Source organism: Pristis pectinata, chromosome 23 (assembly GCF_009764475.1).
Source record: "Pristis pectinata isolate sPriPec2 chromosome 23, sPriPec2.1.pri, whole genome shotgun sequence".
Lineage (NCBI taxonomy): Eukaryota > Metazoa > Chordata > Chondrichthyes > Rhinopristiformes > Pristidae > Pristis > Pristis pectinata.
The window spans coordinates 17,096,645-17,109,678 of NC_067427.1; the positions used below are offsets into that span (position 1 = coordinate 17,096,645).

At 40.7% G+C, this 13,034-nt stretch overlaps 1 protein-coding gene across 2 annotated transcripts in view; it reads left to right on the forward strand.

Annotated features, from left to right (window-relative positions):
- Positions 1-594: 594 nt before the first annotated feature.
- Positions 595-13,034, forward strand: part of abl1 (c-abl oncogene 1, non-receptor tyrosine kinase) — a 130,758-nt gene continuing 118,318 nt past the window's right edge. The window contains exon 1 of one of the 2 annotated variants that reach the window (XM_052036797.1): positions 595-1,287. In XM_052036797.1, coding sequence (XP_051892757.1) covers positions 1,155-1,287 — 133 coding nt within the window. In that variant the 5' untranslated portion in view covers positions 595-1,154. The remainder of the gene's footprint in view (positions 1,288-13,034) is intronic. The other variant, XM_052036798.1, reaches the window with a different exon arrangement.

The following is a 13,034-nucleotide window of genomic DNA, read 5'->3' on the forward strand; positions in this document are numbered from 1 at the left end:
AGGTCAGACTTTCAGATAGTTGGTAAAAAAAAATCCAGGCCAGAAATGAGAAATAATAGAAACAGCGAGTTACTTAACGTGCTGCAGGGCAGGGTGATGGTATCGAAGAAATGAATAAAGAAACTTCGTGATTTTGATTGAATCAGATCTCTTCTTCACCCTCTCCGTTCCCAGAGCAAATCCGTCATCACTGGTACTAACTTGGTAAATCTCCCGTGCCCTGTATTGGGTATAATACTCTCACTGGGGCTTAATCTGTGATTTATTGAAGAAAAGTTTAACATGACATATTTGTTTCAAAGCTCTATTTTTCTCTTCAGGAAACTAAAGATCTCATGTGCTTTCAACTCTTCACAGCACCTCACGTCCTATCACCTTCAAAGATTTGTGATTTTACACCCGCAGCAGAAGAAACATTTTAGAAAGTTATAAAGTTAGTTTATGACCTTTCATTTTGAATTTTAGATTAAAAGTCACACATGAGAGACGATACCTGACCCATTGAAACCTGGACCTTGACAACTGGCGGGTGCCCCCTTACAAGCGCGGCGGTGGTTGCGCGATGACGCCACGGGCATTGCGTGGCCTCGTTTTGAGCGCAGTTTACCCCAAACATGGCGGGTGTCTCTAGCTGAGTGAGGAGACCGAGTGGAGGCGGCTTCCATCTCAGGAAAGTTTTACCCCCAGCCCTTCCTCTCAGCCCTGCCTCTCCGAGGTGTGAGAAGAGAAATATGAGTGAAGAGGAGCCGATGGGAACGGAGTCGGCCCGAAATAGTGCCCCGTAAGGGAACTCAGAGGGTTCTCAATAACACTCCCCTCTGGGCTTGGAACTTTGACCCCAATTCTGTGACCCTTCTCTGCCCATAGCCTTTAGCCCGTGAGCCCTCTCCCTGTACCCAATTTATTGCAGCACCTTGACCCCTAATTTATGATTTCTATCTGCACTTCATCCTTTGACACCCAACCTGTAAGCTCGCTCTGTTCCCCCTTACCCCCACCACCCATACCACTACCTGAATCCTCAGCCCCCAATTTTGTTCCTATTCTGAGAGGTTAACACTATCCTTTTCTGCTCCTACCCTCCTCGTATCCTACTCGTTCTCAGTTTTAAATGAGTTTTTTTTTTGGTACTTGGACCTGGAGTCAGTTAATTTATGGGGCAACAACCAGGCAAAGTTCTTGCGGACCAAAGGAGGCCGACTCTAACTGCTCTGCAGTTCATCAAAGGAGGAAGGAGAGAAACAGCCAAACATGGAGCTCAACATTTCAATGTTTTTGTGGAACACGGTAAGGAGAAATCTCATGATCACAGAAATGGTCGTTGATGGCAGCCATGTCCTTTCAACAGCCAAACAAACCAGCTCAAAAGTTTGTGATCAGTTATATCCAGGGTTGAAACCTGAATCAATCTGAATTCTCGTTTATTGTAGAATTATTAACAATATAACAATATAAGCGGAGTAGATGAGCAGAGGCTTCTGGTAGGTTCTCTTTCTTTCTCTGTTATTTGTAGTTTTCTTTGTGTAGAACAGTGAGAATGGCAGTGAGGGCAGAAGTGTGCTCCTCCTGTAGGATGTGAGAAATCAGGGAGACCACCCCCCCCCCCCCCCCCCCCCCCGTGTCCCTGATGACTACACTTGCAGGAAGTGTGTCCAGCTGCAGCTCCTTGCAGACTGTGTTAGGGAGCCGGTGCTGCAGTTGGATGAACTCCGGATCATTCCAGTTACATCTGAAGTGCGGGATGTAGGTAGTTGGGTGATCATTAGGGGAGGGAAAAGGAATAGGCAGTCAGTACAGGATACCCTGGTGACTGTTTCCCTGGATAAAAAGTATATCTTGCTGTTGGGGGGGGGGGGAATGAATCACTGGTGGAGAGCCACAGCAGCCAGGTCTCTGGCACGGAGTCTTCCTCTGTGGCTCAGAAGGGAAGGGGTGGGGAAGAGGAATACAATAGTGATAGGGATTCATTGGTTAGGGGGACAGACAGGAGATTCTGTGGACAAGAACGAGACTTTCAGATGCTATGTTGCCTCCCAGGTGCCAGGGTCAGGGACGTCTCAGATCGAGTGCACAGAATTCATAAGGGGGAGGGGGAGGAGCCAGAGGTGGTGGTGCATATTGGCACCAACGACATAGGTAAGATAAGGGATGAGGTCCTGAAGAGCGAGTATTGGGAGTTAGGAAGGAAACTAAAAAGCAGGACCTCAAGTGTAGTCATCTCTGGGTTGCTGCCTGTGCCACGTGCCAGGGAGGGAAAGAATAGAAAGATAAGGCAGATCAATGAGTGGCTGAAGAGTTGGGGGCAGGGGTTCAGATTTGTGGATCATTGGGATCTCTTCTTGGGTAGGTATGACATGCACAAAAGTGATGGGTTACACTTGAACTGGAGAGGGACTAGTGTCCTTCTGGGCAGGTTTGCTAGAGCTGTTGGGGAGGGTTTAAACTAGCATGGATCAGTACATGGTATTATGATGTTGTGGCCTTTACAGAGACTTGGCTGTTGCAAGGGCAGGAGTGGCTGCTTGAGGATCTGGGGTTTAGATGTTTCAAAAAGGATAGAGAAGGGGGTAGAAGGAGTGGGGGGTGGCATTGCTACTTGGGGATAATATCACAGCTGCAGGACAGGAGGACATCATAGAAGGATCGTCTATTGAGTCAGTGTGGGTGAAAGTCAGATACAGGAAGGGAGCGATCACTTTATTGGGAGTATTCTGTAGGCCCCCAAATAGCTGTCGGGACACTGAGGAGCAGATAAGTAAGCAAAATTTGGAAAGGTGCAAAAATAACAGGGTTGTTGTCGTGCGTGGGTGACTTCAACTTCCCTAATATTGACTGGCACCTCCTTAGTGCAAAAGGTTTAGATGGGGCAGAATTTGTTAGGTGTGCACAGGAAGGATGCCTGAAACAGTATGTAGAGGACTAGAGGAGAGACCATACTGGATCTGGTATTAGGCAATGAACCTGGTCAGATGAAAGACCTCTCAGTGGGCGGGCATTTCGGGGATAATGACCACAACTTCCTGACCTTTAGCATAGCCATGGACAAAGATAAGAGCAGATATTGTAGGAAAATATTTAATTGGGGGAGGGCAAATTACGATGGTATAAGGCAAGAACTTGGGAGTGTAAATTTGGAACAGATGTTCTCTGGTAAATGCACCGCAGAAATGTGGAGGTTGTTTTGGGACCACTTGCATGGAGTTCTAGATAGGTTTGTCCTGCTGAGACAAGGAAAAGATGGTAGGGTGAAGGAACCATGGTTGAACAAGAGAGGTGGAAGGTTTAGTCAAGAGGAAGAAGGAAGCATATTTATGGTTTAGGAAGCAAAAAATAGATAGGGCTCTTGAGAGTTATAAGGTAGCAGGTAGGTTTAAGGAAAACCCTAAGGTGTTCTACACATTTGTGAGGAACAAGAGGATAACTAGGATGGGGGTAGGATCACTCAGGGATAAGGGGGGAAAATGTGTCTGTAGGGAAGGTCCTAAATGAATATTTTGCTTCAGTGTTCACCAGGGAAAGGTACTTAGATGAATGTGAGGTTAGTGAAGAGCAGGTAAATGTGTTGGAGCATGTCGAGGTTAAGAAAGAAGCAGTGTTGGAGCTACCTAAAAAGCATTAGGATAGATAAGTCCCTGGGGTCGGACAGGATATACCCCAGGTTACAATGGGAAGTGAGCAAAGAGATTGCTGGAGTGTTAATGATGATCTTTGAGTCCTCCGTGGCCACGGGAGTGGTGCCGGAGGATTGGAGGATGGCAAGTGTGTTCCATTGTTCAAGAAGGGTAAAAGGGATAATCCTGGGAATTATAGACCAGTGAGTCTTACATCAGTGGTGGACAAACTATTGGAGATGATTCTAAGGGACAGGATTTTTGAGCATTTGGAGAAGCATAGTCTTATTAGGGATACTCAACATGGCTTTGTGAAGGGCAGGTTGTGCCTCATGAGCCTAATAAAGTTTTTTGAGGAAGTGACAAGACAAATTGATGAAGGTAGTGCGGTGGATGTGGTATATATGGATTTCAGCAAGGCGTTTGACAAGATTTCCCGTGGTAGGCTCATTCGGAAAGTCATGAGGTATGGGATCCATGGAAAATTGGCTGTGTGGATTTGAAATTGGCTTGCTGATAGAAGGCAGAGGGTGCTTGTAGAAGGGGAGTATTTGACCTGGAGGTCGGTGACTAGTGGTGTTCTGCAGGGATCTGTTCTGACACCCCTGCTCTTTGTGATTTTTATAAATGATTTGGATGAAGAAGTGGAAGGATGAGTTGGTAAGTTTGCAGATGACATGAAGGTTGGTGGTTTAGTAGATAGTGAAAAAGGTTGTCGTAGGTTGCAACGGGATTTAGACAGGATGCAGAGCTGGGCAGAGAACTGGCAGATGGAGTTCAACCTGGAAAAGTGTGAAGTCTACTTTGGAAGAACAAACTTGAAGGCAGAATGATTGGTTAATGGCAGGATTCTTAGCAGTTTGGAGGAACAGAGATCTTGGGGTCCAAATACATAAATTCCTCAAAGTTGTCGCACAAGTGGATAGGGCAGTTTAAAATGTGTATGGTGTGCTGGCCTTCATTAGCCTGGGGATTGAGTTCAAGAGCCAAGAGGTAATGTTGCAGCTCTATAAGACTCTGGTTGGACCACACTTGGAATATTGTGTTCAGTTCTGGTCACCACATTATAGGAAGGATGTGGAAGCTTTGGAGAGGGTGCAGAGGAGATTTACAAGGATGCTGCCTGGGTTGGAGAGCATGTCTTATGAGGAGAGGTTGAGTGAGTTAGGGCTTTTCTCTCTGGAGCAATGGAGGATGAGAAGAGACTTAATAAAGGTATATGGATTATGAGAGGCATAGACAGAGTGGACAGCCAGCATCTTTTCCCCAAGGTGGCAATGGCCAGTACTAGAAGTCACCTGTTTAAGATGCGTGGAGGATTGTTCAGGGGAGATGTCAGAAGTAGGTTATTTTTACAGTGGTGGGTGCCTGGAATGCACTTCCATGGGTGGTGGTAGGGCTGATACGATAGGGTCATTTAAGAGACCATGTGGTCAAAAGAAGAATAGAGGTTATGGGAAGTGAAGTAGAGAGGGGGATAGATTGAATGCGGATAAGGTTTATAAAGGTTGGCACAACATTGTGGGCCAAAGGGCTCGTACTGTGCTGTCCTGTTCTATGTCTATGTTCTAATATCGAAAAGGGATTTTTATGGGGGGGGGGGGGGTAGGTGCAAGATTTAATTTCCTCTCAGAACTGGAGGCCACTGCTTATCACCAATGTATAAATTCAATGTTAAATTTCTTAGTGAATTGTGACATTATTGCAAGTGTTTTGGTAACTGTAAACAGTGATTCTATTCAACTTTTTAAAATTTAGAAATTGATGACATTGATTATAACTGACTCAGAGGGTACTTGTATCAAATCATGATTGCATTTGTATTTCCATGTGTAATGTTGCTGTAATTTGTTGGTTAAGTGGGAAAATATACGTATTTAAGTTTTAGTACTTGAACTTCATCCCTCATAATGTTGGTATGTCTTATTTTATTGAGTCTCTCTTGTCTTCTATTTGTATGTTTATGCACTATGTTAAAAAATTTTAAGCAGCCTGACAGCTCCAGCTCTTCAAAGGAAAATTTGCTTGCATTTCTTTCATGTCCTCCACACCTCAGCATCTTCCAACACATTTTAACAGTCCATAAAGCACTTTAGTGAAATTTGACAATATGTGATGTAGGAAATATTCTCATCTATTTCTGCAAATGCTTTTAAAAATTTAACATGACAAAGACCATATCATCTGTTGTAGTTATGTTGGTTGAGGATAAATTAATGTGCAGGACATGGGTAGTAGTGCTTACAGGCAGCAGTGTGTTGGCTAGAAGATGGCATACTCAAGGAGCAGTGAAGCCTGGTTGAGGGCATGTATTTTCATTATTAGGATAAGATTTCTTTATTAGTCGCATGTACATTGAAACACACAGTGAAATGCATCTTTTGCATAGCGTGTTCTGGGGGCGGCAAGTGTCACCATGCTTCCGGTGCCAACATAGCATGCCCACAACTTCCTAACCTGTACGTCTTTGGAAAGTGGGAAGAAACTGGAGCACCCAGAGGAATATCTTCTTGGTATAATTAATAAGCTTTGAAAGGAAATCTTCAATTTATAAGCTTTTTAATTCTAATTAAGTTGACCCATAACTCACTCAATCATCTTTGCAAAATAGAGAATTTGGAGCAGAGAAATTGACTGTCTGGCCCAGTTAATCTATGCTGGTGTTCATGTCATCTCGCCCTATTCCTCTGTGATTGCCTTCTTTGTACCTAATGTCTAGCTTTCTCTTAAAATCATCTGTTTACTGCCACTACCTGTAGTATCTCAAGTTCTGTGTTGTAATCTCTTTGCTGATGAAGTTTCTTCTGAATTACATGTTGGAGTGATTAATGGCTCTTATTTATGGCATTGAGCTTTATCTCCCTAACAAGTAGAAGCATGTTCTCTCAGTCTGTCCTATCAAATCCTTTCATAATCTTCCAACATCTTACATCAGGGTTACCATTCAAGCATCCTGCAGTAGCTCCAGTTAGTGGTGCACATGATTGCATTTAGGACTGGCATGATGATGACTATGATTTGGAGTCCAGAATGAAACATGAACCCACGACCTACGTGGAGACTTGAAATAATCAGCATCTGGATTTTAGATTTGTCCCTATTCTGTCAAAAATTGTGGGATGGTTCCTCCACTGGAAAAATAATGCTTTATTTCAGCTCTGTGAAGTTCTCATCAGATTCTGGAAGGCAGGTGGAACTAATGACAACTTTACTTTTAAATGATATTTGTAACAAAAAGCTGTAAGAAGAACAGAAGCATGATAGTTCAGGGTTGCAGAATATGGCAATTGAATTCAGACTGAATAGTGACATTATGAACTTGTGGATTTTCAAATCAATACATATTTGTTTAAAGTACCTGGTTAGTTCAATTCCTCATGAGCAGAAAGTCATCATCATTCAAATTGTTTAAGCTTGAGTTCCATTATTTTAAGGATTGCATGGATCCTTGAGTGGCATTTTTCATGAACTTTCACAGGGAGAGGGCAGCACAGTGGCACAGCAGGTAATGCTGATGCCTCATAGCTTCATCGACCCTGGTTCAGTTCTGAACTCTGCTGTCTGTGTGGATTTTGTTTGTTCTCCCTGTGACCAAGTGGGTCTGCCCCCTCCCACCTGATGTCCTGGTTTCTTCCTCATGCAAAAATATTCTGATTAATTGGTACTATAAATTTTTCCTGATTGGCAGAATTGTGGGGTGGGAGGTGAAAGGGCAGTGGCAGAATTGATGGGTATATGAGAGCAGATAGGTTACAAGGAAATGAGAATGGGCTTGATGGGGTTGTTCTAAGAGCTGGTACAGACTCGATGGGTTGAATGGCCTCCTATGTCATAAACATACATGAGAAAATAACAGAGGTGTGGCATGCATAGACATAACAATGGATCTGGAGGTTATTGCTGTTATGTAACTGGCTTTAAAAAATTCCGTAGTTTTGCAGCTGATTGACCACTGTACCTGTATTGCAGAATTACCTGGAGTTGAGTACATAGGATTACATATGCCAGTGGCATTTTGTTTTCTAGACCCCACTGATGTGCTAAATGTGGGTAAATTATGAACTTTGTTTTGGGACATGTGAACCTGTTGATTAGTTGAATTCCAAAGAGATCCTGCTTGCTTATAAATAATTAATGGTTCCTACTAAATGATAAATTTTAATTCCTCCTCCCTTTAAATGTTTTATTGAGAAGAGAGTACCTATCTCTTTTTTAAGGAACTTGGCATCATAAATATAATAATATGACAAAACTGACTTGATGTTTATATTTTTGTGTTGATAAACCACTCCAAAGGAAAACTGAGTTTAACAGAAAGATAATGTTCCTTATAAAGACTGCTTCACAAATGATCAACAGTCTGCTGGAGGAATTCACCGGGTCGAGCAGCATCTGTGGGAGGAAAGGAATTGTCGATGTTTCAGGTCGAAACCCTGCATCAGAATGTGAAACATTGACAATTCCTTTCCTCCCACAGATGCTGCTCAACCTGCTGAGATCCTCCAGCAGATTGTTGCTCCAGATTCCAGCATCTGCAGTTTATTTTGTCTTCATAAATGATCAGATCCATACAATTCAAAATATTAATGTTCTCCAATCAAAGTGTTATCTTTAATGTGGTGTGTATAAAGCTGAATGGAGGTAATTGCATATGATTTGCTAGATTCATAATCACATAATGATTTATTGGCTTTGAAAATGCTGTTGATGTTAGGAATCACAAAAAAAAACAAAATTGAGAACACTAGACTTCTAGTCAATTGTATTAAGGGGTATGGAACCAAATTGGGTAGATGGTATTGAGCGATAGAGATCAGCCGTGATCTTATTGATCAATAGAGCAGTTTGAAGAGCTGAATGGCCTTTTTATGTTCATGTGTTTCTAAAAGTTAATGATTATGATGAGGTTTTGAGGAATTTAAAATAAAAATGTTGTAATTCATGACCTCTTGTATTTTTTTGTTGGGGCATCCTGCAGACAGATGCGTGTGAGCAGTGGTTTCACACTGCACATCCAACTGATCTATGGACTTGACTACAAGGGCCCCATTTTTCCTGGTTCAGGTGCATTAAATGTATCCCTCTGAGGTCTGTACTATCCTTAAAGCATTGAAGCTCTGGTGGTGAGAACTTGTCAAAAATTAGATCTTAATAGCCATGCAGTGGTCCTGTTATCTTCATGATAGGGTTTGAACACTACTGCAATATTTGTAAATCTTGCAACATATGCTGAAAATATTCAGTAGATCGGGCAGCATCTGTGGAGAATGAAACAGTTAATGTTTCATATCAATGATCTTTTGTCAAAATTGATACTGATTGTTCTCTTATGTGTTTTGAGCATTTTTTGAAAATGTGATTTGCTTGTGTCCTCAGTTTTGATCTTTAACTGAAAATGAGCAAGGCATAAATTAAAAGAATGATAGCTAAGGTGGATGATGGGGAGAAAGTGGGCTGTTGCAGTACAGGGTTATTTTCACGTAACACTTGTTAATATTGAAATTGCATATTTCTATCCAATATATCCCAGCCTTTCTGAAGGAACCAACTTTGGAAGTATTCAGTTATAGCTGTTCATTTATTTAGAACTATTATTCAAATAGTTAACTGTGTTAACTTTCATGCTTGAGAGTTGCTGGATGCTAAAGTGGTGTTTTCAGTTATTCTTAATTTAACTCAAAGACCTTTATTTATTTCCTAAACATATTTGTGTACTTGAATAGAACAACTCTTCCATAATGGTTTTCAATACTGATATGTTATCCATTATAGTACCTTGATTGACAGAGACAGAGCTATAGCCACCTTTTAATGCAGTATTTGTCCTGTCTCTTTGTCTCTTCATTCAGATGTACTGAAAGGGAAAACAAGACTGTTTATCTAAACATTGGTATCTTGCCAACATAATCATTTTAATACAGTAGAAACAAAATATTACACTTTTTATTTTTTGTTCTGCCTTTCAATATAATAATGATTGATCTTTGCTGGCCTCAACTCCTTCCGTGCCTCTCAATTCCTTGATCCTTCAAATATTTATCCATCTCTACCTGAAGTATATCTAATGATCTGACCTCCACCACCCAAACCTAAACTGATATTAAAAATAAAAAGAAATTTAAAATATATGAGGGGAGACATGATAAAGATCTTCAACATTATGAAAGGATTTGATAGGCTAGAGGTAGAGACAACTCCTCCACTTTTGGAGGAATCCAAAACTATATAGGGTAAATATATCTGCATTTAAATGCCCTGGATTTGAGTCCATTGTCACTAAAACCATTAACCCTTTATTCGTGTGAAAGATCAGAAGTATACACAACTATTATCGTATGAGCAGCTTTGTGAAGAACAAAAGGTTCCTTGCAAGCAGTGTTTGCCCTCACTAAAAACTAATTTTTGTTACATCTCCATTTTTTGACTACTTGATGATCTTGTAGATTTTTAACAGGCATTCTTTAAACATTCTCTCCCACCCACTCACCACAAACACTTTTATATAAGTAATGAGCAGCAGACCAGTTCCAAAGTATGTGGATTACATTTGCCAGATCTCATTTCTCTGTGTACAAAATACTGTGTATTTTCTGGTCATGCCAACTGAATGACAAGATACTACAGTTAATTTGGAAAGCTGAATAGAGTTAGTAACTCAATGAGCAAAGTGAGGAGTATTTTAGATTTGGAGCTCTACATTTTGTACTTGGTTTTGTAATGGTAGGTTTAATGATATTTCAAAAGTTGCAAAACCTATTTTGTTAATATTCAAAGAATGTTTATATTGGAGTAATTACAGTGACATTTTTATTGCTGTGCAGTATTTTTTAAAAAGAGGTTGTGGTGCCAAAGAACAGAAAATAGGCATAAATTAGTACCAACAAATCAGCCAAGTGTTGGGATTGAGAATGGAAAGGACTTTGGTATGTTATTTGTATTCCTAATCTTGGGGCTTAAATCTATATTGAACAGATATTTGTTCTCAACAATCTTGGAACACTACATTACTTTGAACAGTAATGTTAAAGAAGAAACTGCAGTAGTGATAGTTATCTGTAGATCATAGAGTTGTGCAGCACCAAAGGAGATCATTTGGTACATTTTGCCTGTATTTGGCCACTGAAAGAACTATCCATTTTGTACCTCCCTATTACTCTATAGCTTTTGCCCAACAGATCAATATCCCCTATGGGATATTAATGATTGTTTAATGTTGGCTGAACATCTTTTTTTATGTTATTGGGGTTCTTATTAATCCATGTACGTTGATCTGAAATAAAAAAAACAAAAGATTTTGTTTCCCATTAAATATGTTTGCAGAGTGTTCAAAATTCTGAACTTTGCCAACAGACTGGAGGCATTTCCAAGTCTCAAATCCATGCTCCCCATCAATTTGTGGTATCTTAAACTTAAGTTGCAATTGCAATCCCGACTTGCTGCCGTTAAATAACGGTGGGTCTGTTATAATCAGGAGGTCATTCTAAGGAGGTTATTCAGCCATTGGCTCCATGCCATCTCCTAGAAGCACAATCCTATTGGGTCCTACTTGCCCTCTTAATTCACTGTACCCCCACAACTTATTGTCTCTCACATCCCCCACAACTCCCCTTTGATTCTTTTGCAACCTAACTACACTAACTATTAATTTAGTCAGTTAACCAACAAGCATGTCTCTGGGATGTGGGAGGAAACTGGAGCACCTGGGGCAAAAATGTAATCTTGGGGAGAGCATGTATGCATCACACAGACACTACCCAATGTCAGGATCGTCTCCAGAACACTGCCATTCAGAATTTGCTCGCATCAGCTGATGATATTTGACTCAATTTTCTGGATCTTGGATCAGAAGTTAGAAAAAGATGATCAACATCAAATAGAGGAGAAAGGGAAAGTGGAAAGTTGTATTTCTTCACTCCACCATCCTCCAATGTATTGCTATCACACTTTCACCTTTGCAATCCTGCTTTTACATTTGCTTCCTTCTCCCTTGCACTGTGTCATGGACACAAACTGTTGTTCAGTATTTGTTATTGAGAATGTTGGCAGATCAGAGAAAGGAAAGGTAGTGAAATGATATGTTGCAACTGAATTGTCATTTAGAAGAGTTTTGTGGTTGCATTCAGGAAATGCAACATCAAGTTTATCCACAGAATTTGCTTATGGTTTTGTGGTGTTTTAACACACAACCTTCAATAGATGCCTTTCCGCTGTGAATTTCGAATTGAAGGTCTGCCTGACAAAAGCTGAATATATGCCACTGGACTCAGCAGTGCTAGTGTTCAGAATTTCTAGAGTCTGTGATTTTTCGTGACTGTTGCAGGAGGCATTTTCTCTTTTTCTTTCTACCATTCCCTTCCCCACCCACCCTATCACTTCTCCCTCCTCCCCAATGCTCTCCCTCCTCTCAGTTGACAAAGGGCAGGAGACTTGTCCTCTGTGTTCCAATAAACTCTTACCCCTCCATGCAACATCGTTAAAACAATGAGGCAATGACTAGATAAATTGTTTTCTGTGGTTTTTTTATAGTTCGCAAATTGACCGCTGCATTTCATAATTACACAATGTTGGTTTTAAAGCACTTTGAGTAATACTGAGAGTCAGCAGGATATTGCTAAAATGTAGCTATTATTTTTTTTGCTGGTGTACGCTGAATAGAACTGGTTGACCTTCAGTCTAAATAAATTTGTATAGCTGGTGACATCATTTGGACGGAACTTCATTTTTTGATCCAATGACCACTTTTAAGGGGTATTGACAGCACTTACTGCCCCTTTATGAAAACTCCAGTCCTGCACAAGAAAATACATGCAGGAAATGAAATTCCTTTGGCAACTTAGAGTTTCATAATGCAAAAGTGATTTGTGTATGTAACAGCATGGATGGTTTTGCATTTTTTTTGCATATCCAAGGACACTGCCTTGGTACAATTTCGTTTTTCACATGTCTTGTTTCCTGCTTTGCCTTTTTTTTTGGTTTAGCCTTGTGTCATTAACTTCTACACACTTTGTTGGACTGGACAATGCCAGCATTTATTGCCCATCTATAATTGCCCTTGAGAAGGTGATGGTGAGCCACCTTCTTGAGTTTTTCTAGTTTTCCACACGGAGAATGGTGATTGTATGGAATGAGCTACTGGAGGAGGTGGTATTTTATCCCTTGAGCTATGATCTGAAATGTAATCTCTGAAAGAATGTGGAAGCAAATTCAATAGCAGTTATGTGGAGAAAGACCAGGGAAGTTGATTAATACCTAAAATCTCAGAGTGAGACAATACAGGAGGTGTTATGTAACCTCCTCCTGTAGTATCTCCCTCTTATTAACCTTCCAACAGTTTGGACATTTCAAAGCTTTGAGTGAGGGCAATGTAACTATTCTGTTTTTTTGTTAACCCCTGTATTGAATTTGTTAAAATTTCACTTTTTT